Here is a 17,147-nt window from a genome sequence, read left to right as displayed (position 1 = left end):
CATCCTGGTTGCTGGATGGCGATCTTCCGTTGCCTGAAATACCCAAGGATGCGATAGACATTACTGCTTCATCGCCAATTCCAGAGAAAGAATTAGATGAGCTCGCAGTTTCACAATTATAATTTGTTATTTGGGAACTATTTGGATGGCGTTATTTTGTAGATCGACCGTTATATTTGGCGCCGCCTCTCTTTTATTTATACTCTTTTCTGTTGATATAATATAAAGGGCAGACGGTCGAGCGCGCGCGGATGAGCTTTTATATTTATCTTCCAACCCCCCACCTCCCCTCTCCATCTCCCTTCTCTATTTGCTTTGGGATCGGATTAGTCGTCGGAGATGCCCGTGGGATTTCACCCAGTTGGCACGTCACAACTTACGTATCTTACAAGTTTAATTAGCTGCGCAGAGGAGAAGTTTAAGGAAAAAAAGCGAGTTATTAATAGAGTATTAGTTAATATATAACAGTTGGAACATTGGAAACATTGCTCATAACAATGTACGATAATGAAACATTGCTCATAACAATGTTGAATTCAAAAGGTAATAAAATCTCATTATTTGGGGTACATCAATTCAAGATATGAAAGATCGCCTAGGCCACGATTTCCTCCGGTTCTTTAAAAGATAAAAAGTACGATAATGTATGTGTGCGTCAGGGCCTCTTAATTGGTGTATGCTTGGAGTCTCCTTCCGTCAATTTCGACTTCTTCTGCGAGTTGGTAAATCTTCAATCAGCGTATTGCCAAAATTTCTATTTTTTATGTATGGCCACGTTAGTCATGCATGCATGCATGCGTACCTGCATAAGGATTTGTAGAGACTGGGATGGGCGGTCCATGTTCCTGAAGATTTTTAGAATCTAAGATGGGCGACTCATGCACATTAAGATTTCTAGAGACGGGGATGGGCGACCCATGCGCATGAAGATTCGTAGAAAGCGGGGCAGATGCCTCCTGCACGCAAGGATTAATGGCAGGAACTTGGATTGGCCTCTGATGCGCACGAGGATTTGTCTCAGTACGAGATACCTCCTCCCTTCCCAGCAAAGAAGAGACGGCTTCCTTCACCTTCTCCGCCACACCCACTTCACGCTGGGCCTGACCGGCATTCCTCGGGCTGACAGCCTCGGTGATCACCTGACAGAGTGCTCTATCTTCTTCCCCAGGCTCCAGCTTGTGCATGAGATACTCCCTCACCGAAATCCCCTTATCGTACATCTGCTTTGCTCCCGACTCATACCCAGTTCCTGGGCTTTGGATCTTTGAAGCTATCATCTGTGTCGCCCCCGAGACCATGGTGTACGCCGGTGCAAGCATCCCCGTTACGGTCTCGGCCAGCGTCTTATCGGTACCGCTCTCTCCGACAGGATCTTGGTGTGCGGCCGGGCTGTGCAACAAAGATTTAGCATGGGGGCATGATGTCTCCTTGATCGCGTCGAGGTGGTGCAGAACCGGTTGTTCGAGCATGTCGTCGCCTTGCTTCATTTCTGGTTCCTTGTCAGCGTTGTCGTGCTGGAAAACTACCGATTTCTCGAGTGCACTGGGACTCTGTACTGCCGTCGACCGATGTTGGGAAGTTCCCTCTTTGTAGGCGTCAGGAACCGTCTCTGATTCATACACTGAAATCACAGGCAGCTAATATCTTAACATTCCGTGCAGAGATGATTGGACTAGATATCGTGGAGAGTGGAAAGAGAAATTAACGAGTGAGAAAAAATTAGAAAAAAAGGAAGAAAAGAAATGAAGGGGCGGATATAGATGATTACTTGGAGCGCCGTGGTATTCAGGATCTTGTTCGTCATCCTCTTCGTCCAAGCTTACTCCCCATGGAGGGGTGGGATTGTCATTGTCATGTCCATGTTTCTTCTTAGCAAGAACGTGCCTCCACTTCCTAGCCTTCTCCTTCACCTTGGTCAGAACCGACTTCTTCTCGTGGTGGTGATCGTGATCATCTTCAAAGTCGAAGCCGCTTGCGAAGGTTGGAGTTACAGGTGCTGACCGGTGCCCATTTGCGACATCTCGACCTTCATACAAATTTTACCACATACATATATATATATATGTGTGTGTGCATCAGAAGTAACTCACAAAGAAAGCAAGTCTGGATCTGCCAATGAATGTACCCATGCTATATAACAAGCCCAATAGTGGCTTAATTTCTTTTTCGACGGTTTAAACTTTTGTTGTTGATCGGAAAGTAAAACTTTTGTTTTGATACAACAAGAGCATGACAGGATGAATGTGGGAAGTATAGACAAATATCAAAATATTACTCTTGCTTAAAAAATTCAAGCCACCATCCAGAATCTACAAAGTCCCTATTGTTTCTCTGACATGGTGCTATATATCGTCAACCGGCAGTTTCATGCGTCTCTTATTTCAGACTCGTCTGTGGTTAATTTGAAGAGCTTTCAAGAGAGATTAAATCATACGGAGGCAATCAATCTAACGTCCGTCTCCTACAAATACAAACCGGCAAAAACAGAGGATGGAGGACTAGTGGAAGAAGTGGGTGGGTGACAGGAAATTGTACCGTGGTGAAGAGGAGAAATGCCCTCCTCCACATGTCTCGGCCCTTCCGATTCAGACATTGTTTTTGCCCTCCTCCTTGTCCTGCAGCAGGGTCGTCAATTCATCTGAGATCGATTCCGAACAAAAAAGGGACCTCGAACCGATCGAGTTTGGATTATAACGTGGGGGCAGTTAGGAACAGCCACCTACTTTTTAGCAGCGTTGATGGTCAGGGGAAAACGAGGCCTTCGCGCCACCCCGAGCTTATCGTCGACTAAAAGAAGGGAATGGCAATGGTTGAAACCCGTCTTGCCACATGTCCCTCTTGTCACCGGCTGGATGAATTCAGGCTCCACCTGCTTTTACTCAACACTTCCTGGAATCCCGCTTCCAGTTCCAGCAACATCGACGGAGGATTGAGGTACCGTCGCCGGATGGTAGCTGGAACCCAATTCTAAAAAAAAAAAAAAAAAAAAAAAAAGAAAAAAAGGGAGAGCTTCGGGCAGCGTGAGAAGACATTTTCTATGCAAGAAGGGTATCTAATGATGCAAATAGGAAGACTCCTCTACGGTGATCGATTGGATACGGAGACAGTCACCCACTGATTCTTAAGATTCGCAGATTAGTCAGGAGATGGTTTTCTTCCAGACAGCACATGTGTATCAGAAGATGAACAAAACTGCAGACTGGGTTGCCCCCTACGTTGCTCGGCACTCCGGAGAGTTTACTTGAACTAGTGCCGCTGAGATATCTTCTTTTTTGTATCATTTTATTTCTTTTGACTTGGCTAGCTATACTTATGTAAGAGCTATATGAAATGCAGAGCATTTCTTCATCTTTTCTCCAGCATCAATCATTTTGCAGTGATCTCAGGAGTAATACCAAATACAATGGAGAGCGAGAATCTTGGAGGGTCAGAGCTTGCGGTCACTGAATGGCGTCGGTATCTTCTGGCTTGAACGACTAGTTTTGGATGGACATGCAAACAGAAAATCTCTTTTAGGATGCAGAAGCTACAATCACTCTCTAGAACAAAATTTAGAATTGACAATTAGATATTCAGTTGCCAAGAAAAAAAACAAATGAAATTTAGATTGTAGGTTAAGTCAGAACACAATCTTGAATGAACTTAAATATTTCAGAAGTTCTTAAGTTTTTAGGAAAAGCGTTCAGAAACGAGATGCATCTCTAGTTGATTGCAAAATTGAGACACATGTCATGATGATCCATATAAATGGATACCAAACTCCAATTTATTTGTTTCGATGCTCTCCGTTGACATGACTAGATGCTTGAAACTAATGTACAAACTCACTTTTCTGGAAGCTTTATTTGCTTGTGTACCTAGCTTTTGACCCCCGAATCCATTGAATTTTTCATCCCAACTCAAAAGCAATCATCTTACCCCTCAAAACAATTGGAGCTACTACAAGAAACATTAAAAAAATTCACAAAATTAATACTCATCTCATTTGATCAGCCTTCAATCGGATCCATCTATCTTTCCTCAGCAAAATGGTCAGTTAGTGCATTTTATATCAATATAATCTTCTATGGGTCATAATTTACAACAGCAGCAGTATCATACCAATCCCTCCAATGCACCAACAGGAATTCGATCCTCGATCCAAGTCCAAGCTGGCTTCTTCTTCACTTGTTTTCCCCACATGGTTTTCCGCACACGTGCTGCATTGTCCCAACAACCATCAGCTGCAAAGACATTTGAGAGAAGAACATAAGTAGAATGATCATCTGGGCAGAGCTCAAAGAGGTGCTCTGCAGCTCGTTTGGCTATCTCCACATTCCCATGAATTTGGCATGCACTTAGAAGAGCCCTGTATACTGAAAGGCCTGGCTTTATAGGCATATTATTCACAAAAGATTCTGCTTCACGAAGATAACCTGCCCGACCAAGAAGATCAACCACACAAGCATAATGCTCCAATCCTGCAACAATTGGCAAGACACCTTCTCTCATCAAATAGAAAATTTCAAGGCCCTTCTCCACAAGCCCAGCATGGCTACAAGCTGTGAGCACTGATAGAAAGGTAGTATGGTCTGGTCTAACTCCAATTTGTCTCATATGTTCGAACAATTCTACAGCCTCCCTGCCATAGCCATGTTCAGCACACCCTGCCATGAGTGAATTCCAGGAAACCAGATCGGGCTCAACCATAGAAGAGAAGACTCTTTTGGAATCACTTATTACACCACATTTTGCATACATCGATACGAGACCATTCTGAACACATACATTTGAAGCATGTCCTGTCTTCCAAGTGAGAGTATGGATTTGCTTACCCTCTTCAAGAGCAGAAAGCATTCCTATAGCTCTGAAGACACTCGTGAAGGTGAAGAAGTCTGTGTCGATACATCCCCTTCTCATTTCCAGGAACTTTTCAATTGCTTCCTTGCCATCTCCCAGATGAGAAAATCCTGCAATGACTGAGTTGCAAGATATCTGATCCCGACTTGAGACAGTGGGATAAACCTTTACAAAATCCTCCAAACTGCCACATTTCGAATACATGGTTACGAGGGTGACTGCAATGTAAGGATCGGCCTCTAACCCTTCTCGTAGCACAAGACAATGGACTTGCTTCCCATGAACCAAATCTTCAGGCCTCGAGAACGAGCTTAGGAGGCTGTTATAAGTCACCTTATTCAACCGAACACTGAGACGACTCATCTCTCTGACCAACAGCATGGCATCATAAGGTCTTCGTTGCAGCACATATCCAGTGACCAGAGAGGTCCAAGTGATCACATTCCTCTCGCCCATCTCATCAAACACTCTCCTGGCCGCGCCCATATCGCAGCACTTTGAATACATATCCACCAATGCAGTCCCCACCACCACATTCGAACAAAACCCATGCTCAAAACCAACGCAGTGCAGCATCATTCCATAACCCAGAACCCCTGACCGGGAGCATGCCACTAGAACAATCGATACAGTAGACGGGCTCGGAAAAATCCCCTGAGAAACCATCTGCACAAAAGCTCCTATGGCGAGGAATGGGATTTGGGACAGGGAATGTCCATGGATCAGAGCATTCCACGTGACTACGTTTCGTTTGGGCATTTCGTCGAACAACTGTTGCGCATCGGAAATTCTCCTGCACTTGCAGTACACGTCGAGAAGAGCGGTAGTGATGAAGAGGTTGGAAGCGAGGCCCAGCTTGATGACGGCGGTATGTGTCTGCTTTCCGGTCGAGAGAGACGAAGATTTGGCGGCCGCGGAGAGGATTCTGACAAAGTCGTAGGGGGCGGCGGACAGGTGGCACGGGGTCTGGGGGTCCAGTGCATCGTCCGAGTCCGAATCGGTGTGGCTTGGGGCGGGGGAGATGAAATGGGATGCGCCGTGAACCGCGGGGCGGCGGCGGAGGAGAAGCGGAGAGGCGAAGCGGCGGAGCATCTTACCATCATCTTCCCGAGGTGGTCGCGGTGGTGGAATGCAGTCGTCGTGCCGTCCAACTCACGGTCAACTCAGGCTCCCAGGGGGTTGGGTTAGACACATGTACCAGCAATCTTTTTCTTAAAAAAAATGAGAGACATTAGATAAGAAGGGTGGATTTTAAATGGGTTTATAGGGCTTCATCCATCCATTTATTTATTTATTTGTTTGTTTATTTATTTATTACTAGAAAATATCATGAACAATGGATCACATATGGAGGTAGTCCGCTCCAAAGGTCTCTCAAATTTTACTAAGAAAGCATGATGATGGACCATAACTATAATATCGAGATTTGATACATATATCTTACTAGAACACTTTATCCATGCTGATGTTAGTACCTTGAGTGAGTGGTTTATTACGAGAATGGCGCATGTGATGATAGATTACTACTATATAATTGAGGTTTGATACATAAATTTTACATAAATATTTTGAATTTATTTTCTCTCTCCTTGTAATAACTTTAGAGTTATTTTTGATATAAAAAGTGTATATATAAAGGGGGAGGAAATGCGCGACAAAAAATTAGGTATATAACTTGCATGGATCTACTAAAAATCAAACCTAATTTAATCGGATATGCCATATCTTCTATATAAAGTTCGACAAAATTGACATATCATGGAAGGCATTTGACCTTGAAACACTTGAGTTCAAAATCAAACCCTCGTATAATGCGCTTCCTTTTTTTTGTTGGCAACAAAGAGATCTTAGGATGACATTGAGGTTGGGATGTGAGATGCGTGATTAGATTTAGATATTGCAGTTAATGAGACTCCCACAAATTTTTCTTCAACAAGGAGCTTCAAATGAAGGGAAGAGACAGAGGGGGGGATGGGGGTTTGGACTCCCCCCACCCCCCTCTTTCCCTTTTTTGTAGCATTTAAAGAATATTGAGAGATAGAGGAGGATACATCAAGGGAGGCAATGAACTTTTATATAGGATTTAGGATTTCTATAGTTTTATTCTCCCACTCCATGAAGGATTTATGAGACAAAAGATATATGATATAATTATATGTTAAACACGAGTTTAGTTGATGCTTAACTATTTGGTTTAAGTCCGACATAAATTCAAGCTAGATCTTGTCAAGCCAAACCTAACTGAAGTAATAGAAATCATACCTGGTCCACCTCAAGTTAATGTCTGGCTCAAGTTAATTTGTTTAATCTATGCCAGTGTATGGAGATTACCAGGGTACTCAGAGATATCAAATATATGAGTGGTTAACAAGAAGTGGAGTTGTAGAGTACCACCTCCCCATGTTTTTTGTTATGATAGTAGTAAAGACAAACATTTGAGAATCATTTCCCAACACGTAACAACATTTTAGTATTTAAATCCAAACCAAAAAAAATCTTGATGCCAAAACACGTATTAACGCTTCGTAGTGGTCTTGACGATAATGAAGTATCGAGTGCACCATTGAATACTAGCATTCAACACATAGGGCTCGTTTGGTTCGCGGGAAGCATTTTCCTTCCCAGGAATATGATTCCTGGGAAAAAAATTCCTAGGAAGAGGATGCCTAGAAAAGTACTTTTGGCATGTTTGGTTGACCATGGGAAAGTAACAAATTTCCAAGGTGCTTATGTTTGGTTGGCCATCCACTTTCCTAGGAAAGTTATATATAATTCCTATTATGCCCTTAATAAAAATTAGGTTTTTAATGCCTCTTTAATGCTGAAGGGACTTTTTGGGAAAAAGTAAAAATGGAGTGATTCCCACCTCATAGGAAAGTAACTTTCCCATGTTTCTCATGGGAAAGACTTTCCCATGAAATGTGGGAATCACATTCCCATGGGAATACAACTTTCCCTTCTCTCTCCTTTGAAAACTCCAACCAAACAAGAGGCATCTCATTACTTTCCCGTTGACCACACTTTCCCCCCTTCTTTTCCCGCGAACCAAACGAGCCCATATAGTCGATCTGAAAGGGAATATTAATGTCTATAATTTGTTAAGAAGGCAAGTGAGATGTAAGCAACGCTTTTGCATGAAGCAGGGCTTATAACGAATGATCAACATTTTTTTTTTTGAAGCGCAAAGTAGGGTTTATAAGTTATTACTAAATAACGACAATATAAATATCTTGATCTTGGCACCCGTCTAAAACGATAAAAGTGAAATCGCGAGCCAAAGTTTTGAAGCATAATGCTTTATCGAGGTGTTTAAAAACTGGAAGCTCGATTATTTTGGTAAAAAAAAAAAAAAGGAAATGCGGTAGAAATTTTAGATCAGCATGAAAAATCAAATATCAATTAATTTTTAAATATTAAGTTTTTAATTTAATAATAAAAAATTTATGTCTTATTTGTTGGTTTTTGTCGAACTAGATGACCGAGGGGAGATGGAAATATCTCAGCATATGCAGCAAAATATTTTGTCAAGAAGGAACAATTTTCCAAGTATAAATTTAGCCTAGAATTGTTAGTTTATCGGGTAAAACTTAAACTCGACGTAACAAGTAATTGGATCCCGTCTTCCGACCGGAATCTCGGTCTGCTGCGGCCAGCGAAGCAATCGTTTCCCCGGCATCATCTCCATGCATAAACCCTAAAACCCCGACCTCTATTTGTGGTAGATATCGTCACCGTTGGTAGGTGGTGTTCTTGCACTTTTGGCCGTCGCCCTGTGTGCCGTGCGTCCGTGAGACGTGAGCTGCGAAGGAGGAGGAGCCCTATTCGGTAACTATACCACCAGCCAATCTTCTCCTCCTTGCCAAATAAATTAAATCAAATCCAACGCACCTCTCCTTTCTCCTGATCCTCCTTCTTGTCGCCCGACTCCATGGCGTTCTCCGCTCAGAGGCTAACCCTGGGCGCCCAGATACCCCCCTCTGGCTCCGCCCATGACCGCCGCTCCGCTTCCGCCGCCGCCTCCGCTCCCGCCCATCACCTCAAATGTGTCCTCCCCTTCGCCAAAACCCCATCGCCTAAGCCCCCCACCAACTGGACCCGCAAGAAAACCCTCGCCACCTTCTTCTCCTCCGCCCTCGCCTCCGCCGCTGGCGGTGGCTTCCTACTCCACCTCTCCACTCCCGTCCCTCCCCCCGGCAACACGGGAGGCGGCGGCGGCGGCGGCGGCGGCGGCGGTTGGGGCTGGGGAGGCTTCGGCGGGGGCGATGGCGGAGGGTTCTGGTCCCAGATCTTCTCGCCCCTGGCGGCGATCGCGAGGGAGGAGGATCCCACCGGCGGCGGCGGCCCGGAGTGGGACTCCCACGGCCTGCCGGCCAACATCGTTGTCCAGCTGAGCAAGCTGAGCGGGTTCAAGCGCTACAAGATCTCGGAGATTCTCTTCTTCGACCGACGCCGCGGCACCACCGTCGCCGGCAACGAGGACTCCTTCTTCGAGATGGTCTCCCTTCACCCCGGCGGTGTCCATACCAAGGCCCAACTCCAGAAGGAACTCGAAAACCTAGCCTCCTGCGGCATGTTCGAGAAGGTCGACCTCGAGGGCAAGACCAAGCCCGACGGTACCCTCGCCCTCACCGTGTCCTTCACCGAGAGCACCTGGCAGTCGGCCGACGCCTTCCGGTGCATCAACGTCGGGCTGATGGCCCAGACGAAGCAGATGGAGATGGATCCGGACATGACCGACAGGGAGAAGCTGGAGTACTTCCGGAACCAGGAGAGGGACTACCGGAGGAGAATCGACCGGTCCAGGCCGTGCCTGCTGCCCATGCCAGTGCAGCGGGAGGTACTGCAGATGCTTCGGGAGCAGGGGAAGGTCAGCGCGAGGCTGCTGCAGAGGATCCGGGACCGGGTCCAGAAGTGGTACCACGATGAGGGGTATGCTTGCGCCCAGGTGGTCAATTTCGGCAATCTGAATACAAGAGAGGTGGTGTGTGAGGTCGTGGAGGGGGATGTCACGCAGCTGGTCGTCCAGTTTCAGGATAAACTCGGGAATGTCTGCGAAGGGAATACCCAGCTTGCTGTCGTTCGTCGGGAGATGCCCAAACAGGTGAATTTACTTTCACCTGATCTCTGTTCTTATTCCATGAGATGAAAACTCCTCGGAGGCTTTCATCATTGTTTAATTTGAGCCAGTGCTCGTCATTGAATGAGTTGGCGGACAGAATTGTCAAGGAAGTGTTTGGAAAAGAAACAGTGTATATAGGTTGCACCTTTACCTTCTCTTTTGATTTTTGAGATTTCATCTGTCTTTGACATGCCACTAGCTTTTAAAGTTGTTTAGCGGTAGCCATAAGAAAAGTTTATAGTCACGGTGATGATACCACTATCAACTGCAAGTGTAACAATGAAGATGAATGTTAGTGAGTAACCTTGACTAGTTTGCGGTTGAGGTTAGCGAGGAACAGTATGTCAAGGCCTTCCTGTTTTTTCTTATCTTCATTAGTTATAAATACTGTATCAGGTAGACGAGAGGGCTCTTATAAGTTATTTTGAAGCAGGCACCTGTATTTAAGATTGACTTGATTGTTGAAGGTGACTGGAAGAATGTGATTGCTTGATTAAGTCTTGATGGAGAATGTGAAAGTTCCACTAGTATTTTATGAATTCATAGTCATAGTGGGACAAAACCAATGGGATGGAGGAATGAAAGTTAAGACAGGTGACTTCCTTTCAAGAGAAGGCATAAAATTGGCGCATGGATCATTGTTAGGCATAATAGCTACTTTGATTTCGGATTAAGGGGGTAAGCAAGATACATGAGTTTGGGATGCCTACGAGTTTTCCTTGGTACCCATTTCAAGATTACTTAAGCTCATATTTGAATGTCGAAATGCTATTGCAGAATATAAATATAGGCCAATTCGACCTTGATGTTGTGCCTGCTTAGGACATCATCACTCGTTGATGTTTTTTGATTGAGCTCTATTCTTTTAAAATCTGGAGATTTTATTATATTCAGACTTGTGAGGTGTGGATTAGCAATAAAATGTCTGTTTCTCTTACCAATCAATGGAAAACGAGTCAGATTGCTCTAGGAAACTGCTTAACACTAGTGTTGTTAATTACACTAAATTCTTTTCCTTGTAGGCAATTGTTTCCATTTTTAAATTAAAATGTTCCATTTGTTTCCTGTCAGATTAGTTTTAACATCCATCCTTTCTTTCTATATAATTTGATTACATTTCCTTTTCCTTGCAAATTTGTTTAAACATGCAACTTAAATTTGATAATCTCATGGCAGTTTCTTGCACAATTTTCTTATCAAGGTTAATGCTTGTGAAATAGATATTGTCTTAATCAAAATTAATGTGCTTATGAGAGTGGTTTTGTGAGGAGGGATGTGTATTCTTATTTGGCAAAGTTTAACATACATTGCCTTGGGTTTTTTTAGCTTGTGGAATGTAATTTATATCCATCGGTGAGTTATGCATATAACTTGTCAGGTAATGTGTTAAAGTTTGCTCAAGTTAAATGATACAGTGAACCCTTTAATCTTCCACCTTTACCTCGTAGCTCATTTCTTTTCAAGGATTTGATACTTCAACAAAGACAAATCTACATGTATTGAAAAGACATGCTTTCTTAAGAAGGGAGAAGTCTGTTGTCTAATGTGCCATAATTTGCCTTTCTGAGTTTGCGCTACCAATTGAATTGAACGGGAACAAAAGGACATTGTTCTTATTTTTGAAGTCTTTCGAACAGCTATTTTTCCCATTGTTTGTATTATAATCATGAATATGTTCATGCTGGAAGGTTGAGATCATGTTCTCATTGTAGATCTCTTGATAAATACTGCAAAAGCTGGTCCTATGTGCAAGTAATGCCAATTTTTGTTTCAACTTAAAATAATGGTCGCACCTGATATGATTCAATGGATGTGATTTCTGTTAAAGTGCATGCTGTTTATAGGTAATATTTGGATATTTTTAAGTATCCTAACATCTTTTGATGTTAAATTTCTTGCAGCTTCGACCAGGACATGTCTTTAATATTGAAGCAGGGAAACAGGCTCTAAGGAACATAAATTCACTTGCTTTATTTTCTAACATTGAGGTGAACCCGCGACCTGATGAAAAGAATGATGGAGGAATCATAGTTGAAATAAAGCTCAAAGAACTGGAACAGCAATCAGCCGAAGTAAGCACAGAGTGGAGTATTGTACCTGGACAGCAAGGACGACCAACTCTGGTATTTAAGTCTCTTCCTTTTTGTCTTCCAACTTTATATTCTTAGCCTGGTGATATATGTGTAGCTTTCACATAGTTTAGACTGTATGGATCCTAAATATTTAGATGAATTGTCATCAAGCTATGTTAAGCATATTTACTCATAAATTGGAGGGTGTTCTTTTTTTCAGGCATCGATTCAACCCGGTGGCACTGTTTCATTTGAACATCGGAATATCAAAGGGTTGAACAGATCCATAGTTGGCTCTGTGACATCCAGCAATCTGCTCAATCCTCAGGTGTGTTGGTAATCATCCAACAGTGCATTGCTGTATATTTTGCCTGCTTGAATTGGGTTTGCTGCAATTAAGTTACAATAATTTCATTTTGTCCTTCTCCTTCCATTTGAGTAAAAGACACCTTTCTTTCTTTGCTCTTGCTTTCTTGCTTTAAGTTGGTAATCTGCCAAATATTATCTGTTGCTTGCTTTTCTTGCATTTTGTAACATTTATTTCCCTTAAATACATTTTGGGCTGCAATTTATTCTATATATACAACAACTTATTGGTGATGTATTTGTTTTAATGTATGTGCCAAGCTTGTGAAGATGTCTTACGCTTGACCTTTACATTACTTTATTCTAGTTTTGTTTTCTAAGTAAGAAGAAGGGAAATGTTCCTATAGGGTCATGGGTTGTTTGCACAGGATACCTAGCTTGCTTGCAAGGTTTAAAAATGTTGCTTATCTTGTGGTAGCAATCATTTCCGAAATGACCATAAACTTACAGCATACTGAAGTACTAGCACATGCTATATCAGAATTTGATAATATGAACAAACAGAATAAAGGTTCAATAGGAGAACCTGTCATTCTCCATTCTACACAATTGTGGGTTGCTCGTGATGAATGGCAGACATGTTTTAGACATGTAAATCCATATTTGAATGCAGGAAAAAAATGTCATCCTAGATCAGAGCATGCAGGTCGGTATTTATAGTTTAGAAGTTTTGAATCAAATATGTAATGAGGTAATTGTCTTGCATCAAACAACATAGCATCATATTGAAATTTTAAGACTGTCAACTAATTTAAGATACTTTAATCATGCCAGTTATGGTAACCTTAATAGAGCAACACCCAACTAAAAATGCTCTACGAATCAAAGATGATATACAAGAACTAATGGATTTTCTGTTATATCTATATGCACTTGTTATCTGGAAACTTCAGTATAATGGGTTTCTCAAATTTGGGATCTTTGAGTGTGCTTTAACTTGTAAACTATTTTCATGATTGATATAATTTATTTTGTTCCTTTCCACAACATGTTACAGGTCTATGAACTGGTCAAATAAATTGTGAGTATATCACATGTAACTAAATGAATGTTTGAAAATCAATTGTATATCAATGCCTAAATTTTTTAAACATTTTTCATGGCAGAAAAATGGTCTAAGTATTTCTTATGATCCATAAGAACTAGTGCTAGTATTTGGCATGCACGACACATGTGATGGATTCAGGAGATATCCAGATGAATGGCCATGTTCTCGCCGGACAAGATTGTTTGGACTTTGGAGTAAATTTGATAAATATGCTTTTTGTCCAATCTCATTTAGAGTGAATTTGGGAGGACGCTGTTGTTATAAAAAGGGTACACATCAAAGGGTAGGGAGGCGTTCCTTGAGAAGGTCCCATGGTGGTCAAGTATGTGGAAGTTTGAGACCAAAACCAGGGGATGGAGATGCAGGAGCCTGCGAATGGAAGCCGTGACACTAAGAGTTCTCATCATAAAATTTAATTGATGTATAATCCTTTGCTCCTTGGTTTCAAATGCATAGGCTTTGCATCTCCCTACACCAACTTCCTTTAAAGGTTTCATGGTAGGCCCCATGTGTTTGAGTTTGCCTTGTCGAGGAATAGAACAATTTCTAGAGGTTTGATGGACCCTCTCATCTAAATTTCCTTGCCAAGGAGCAAAACACCAATTTCTAGAGCTTTGACATCAGGCTGATAACCAGTTACAAAATATGGTCAATCCTTCTCAGAGCATTGGCAACTTATAGTTGTGCTCTCTAGCTGACCCAATAGGAAAATGCAAGGATGATGATAACGATGGCCTAACCATTAAGGAAACAAACAACCATGTAATCATGAAGTAAAAAAAAGGAAAAGAAACATACCTCTTCTTAGTAGACTAAGAAGGGTCAGACAGCTGTTCGTTAAAAAGTATTAAGGAGGGATGGCTTATGTTTAGGATCAGGGAATTATTGATCCATTGATTTGTTCAGATTTATGCCAAAACCGGTAACAGTTATACATATTATTGCAAAATAAACACATATTATGCAACAGACTTAGGCCTTGATTTCAGGTGTAGATTGGATGCATGTGTAGTTGCATAGATATTTAAAGTTATTGGGTATATGCTATTTCTATTCAGCCTGGTCTTTTGATAAGGATGTTGGTGAAGAGGCTGGGGAGTTTTCTGGCTGCCTCTTTGGGTCATTCTGCAGGTTGCTTGCTTTCTCTCCTCTTTGTTATTCTGTGGATCTATTTATGCTGTCAAATACAATATATTTTTATATTGATACACGTAAATGCTAAAAATTAGTTGTATATTTTTCAAAACTTCCTTTGTCCACTTGATTGTATACAAGGATTCACCAGTTGAACAAAAACTTATCCAAAACTTCGGTCTTCAGATTAGCAATGGAGCCATACTTGTCTGAAAATCTTATGATGTTCATTTCTTCCTAAACGCATATCATTACCTTCATGATGTGGGTCCCATATTGTGGAGTCGATATTCATAAAAGCCTTGGATGATGCATATTTCCGAAGCGTGGTGTGTGAACATGAGCTTGTTCTTTGTTCATCAATTTGGGGTTAGCACAATGATTACACTATTCTTTTTGTTAATTTATGATCTCTGAACCCAGTTACCTAACTTTTCAACACATGACAAAGATAAGAAGAAAAAAATACATGCCTTACTATCAGCAAAGTGCATCCGGCTTCTTTTTTTAAATGTCTTGTACCAATTTAACTTGTGACATTTTACAATGCTTGTTTAGGATGACCTGTCTTTCAAGCTAGAGTATGTGCATCCGTATGTGGATGGTGTGTATAACCCTCGCAACCGCACGTTCCGTGCTAGCTGCTTTAACAACCGGAAGTTGAGTCCTGTTTTCACTGGTGGGCCAGGGGCGGATGAAGTTCCACCTGTATGGATTGACAGAGTGGGATTGAAAGCAAATATAACAGAGGTAGATGTTGATGTTTTCCCTTAGTTCAATTCTCAAATTTACCCTGTAAGTTTATTCTTTGAAGGATCCTCTATAATATTCTATTAAATGCATTGCCCAAATTTCAGGCGTTCACACGGCAAAGCAAATTCACTTATGGGCTTGTGATGGAGGAAATCACAACTCGCGATGAAACTAGTAGTATATGTACTCATGGTGCTCGAGCACTTCCTATTGGTGGCTTAAGCATGGATGGACCTCCAACAACCCTAAGTGGTACTGGTATTGACCGCATGGCATTTGCGCAGGCAAATATTACTCGTGACAACACTAAGTTTGTAAATGGTGTAGTTGTTGGCGAGAGAGATGTCTTTCAGGTATATACTGTTTGTTTGCTTCTCAGTTATTTTGAATTATGGCTACAGTTTTTGCATGTTAAGGAGTTGCTAGATGGCTGAAAAATTATTCAATGAGCTGTATCATTAGAAACTGTAAGTTGTCGACTGCTATCACGGATGCACACAATGACCATAACTATGACCATTATATCCTAAAAGGTTTTTTAGTAACTAAGATTTGGAAGATTTTTTATTATTTTATTTCTAGATGTGTTTACAAATCATTTATTTATATGAATGCTAGACATGGAATGTAGTGGCACCCTCGTGTTAAATGACAGTGAGACAGATGATCCCTTTTTATATCACTTAATAGAACTATTCCCATGACAATCCATGCTTTTAGATCTGTTCAGAACAGATATTTCAGTATCTTCTTTCATTTGTATTATGTAATCCATTTTTGACTTCTTTGTGTGTAATAAAGCATTTTCTTCCTGATATGTGTTTTCAAACTTATCTTCCGATGATTGCATTTTTCTTGTATTGCAGTTAGACCAAGGCCTTGGAATTGGCAGCAAGTTTCCAGTCTTCAATCGTCACCAGCTCACATTGACCCGCTTCATTCAGCTGAAACAAGTAGAAGAAGGTGCCGGCAAGCCACCACCACCTGTTTTGGTCCTTCATGGACATTATGGTGGTTGTGTGGGAGACCTCCCAAGCTATGATGCTTTCACACTCGGAGGGCCCTATTCAGTGAGGGGCTACAACATGGGCGAGTTGGGTGCCTGCAGAAACATTCTTGAGGTGAGCATAAGTAGAGCTTTCTGTGCATATTAGTAGCTTGAACTTTCATAAATCCAATGTGGTTCCTTTTTAATTAAGATTAAAAATATATCAATATTCTGACAAAATCCACAAGCCTTATTTCTGGTGGTTATAGATCATCCAACAAGCCTGGGTTTTTTTTTTCATTTTAATCACTTAAGATCTAACCCTTCCTTTCCATACTGTTCAGCTTGCTGCTGAGCTGCGGATCCCTGTGAAGAATACACATATTTATGCATTTGCAGAACATGGGAATGATCTCGGTAGTTCAAAGGATTTGAAAGGGAACCCAACCGAGTTCTTCCGCCGAGCTGGACATGGTTCATCTTATGGTGTAGGTGTCAAGCTTGGGTTGGTAAGAGCAGAGTACGCAGTTGATCATAATGCTGGTGCTGGCGCAATATTTTTTAGGTTTGGAGAGAGATTTTGAGGGCCGTTGCCTATAATTTTGGACAGGTTCCAAAATTTTGCAGATGCTATGGCATGCTAACCATATATTCATTTACAGGATCCTGGTTCATTTGTACCAAGTTATCAGGGTTTTTCTGCACTGTATTTTAGTTGATTTTTCCAATTCTTGGAAAAATTTGGTGCCTTTGACATTACTTTCATTTTTCTTTTCAGAATAAAAAAAAAACCAACTTCTGTTTTATTTCTAAATTTTAAACAATATA

At 41.7% G+C, this 17,147-nt stretch overlaps 3 protein-coding genes across 3 annotated transcripts; 1 reads left to right on the top strand and 2 right to left on the bottom strand.

Moving 5' to 3' along the window:
- Positions 1–518: 518 nt before the first annotated feature.
- LOC103716775 (uncharacterized) lies at positions 519–3,476 on the bottom strand. The gene is made up of 5 exons (XM_088713547.2): positions 2,724–3,476; positions 2,536–2,615; positions 1,769–2,026; positions 803–1,621; positions 519–712 (listed from the first exon to the last, which is right to left on the bottom strand). The coding sequence occupies exons 2-5, from the start codon at positions 2,591–2,593 to the stop codon at positions 666–668; spliced, it is 1,182 nt and encodes a 393-aa protein (XP_088569673.1). The 5' UTR covers positions 2,594–2,615; positions 2,724–3,476; the 3' UTR covers positions 519–665.
- A 484-nt stretch (positions 3,477–3,960) lies between these two features.
- Positions 3,961–6,047, bottom strand: LOC103716748 (pentatricopeptide repeat-containing protein At1g11290, chloroplastic-like). The gene is made up of 2 exons (XM_088713546.2): positions 4,416–6,047; positions 3,961–4,223 (listed from the first exon to the last, which is right to left on the bottom strand). Exons 1-2 carry the CDS (start codon positions 5,929–5,931, stop codon positions 4,096–4,098), a joined length of 1,644 nt encoding a protein of 547 aa, XP_088569672.2. The 5' UTR covers positions 5,932–6,047; the 3' UTR covers positions 3,961–4,095.
- Positions 6,048–8,462: 2,415 nt separating this feature from the next.
- TOC75-III (translocon at the outer envelope membrane of chloroplasts 75-III) lies at positions 8,463–17,125 on the top strand. Its single transcript, XM_008804883.6, has 7 exons — positions 8,463–9,940; positions 11,860–12,081; positions 12,251–12,358; positions 15,137–15,328; positions 15,436–15,684; positions 16,198–16,452; positions 16,664–17,125. Exons 1-7 carry the CDS (start codon positions 8,768–8,770, stop codon positions 16,901–16,903), a joined length of 2,439 nt encoding a protein of 812 aa, XP_008803105.4. The 5' UTR covers positions 8,463–8,767; the 3' UTR covers positions 16,904–17,125.
- The last annotated feature ends 22 nt before the right edge of the window (positions 17,126–17,147 follow it).

The sequence above is a fragment of the Phoenix dactylifera genome, chromosome 17 (genome assembly GCF_051530095.1).
Source record: "Phoenix dactylifera cultivar Ajwa chromosome 17, Ajwa_hap1_PhDact_Kaust_v1.1, whole genome shotgun sequence".
NCBI lineage: Eukaryota > Viridiplantae > Streptophyta > Magnoliopsida > Arecales > Arecaceae > Phoenix > Phoenix dactylifera.
Note: the sequence above shows the minus strand (reverse complement) of the source record. Positions and strands in the feature narration are given on the sequence as shown.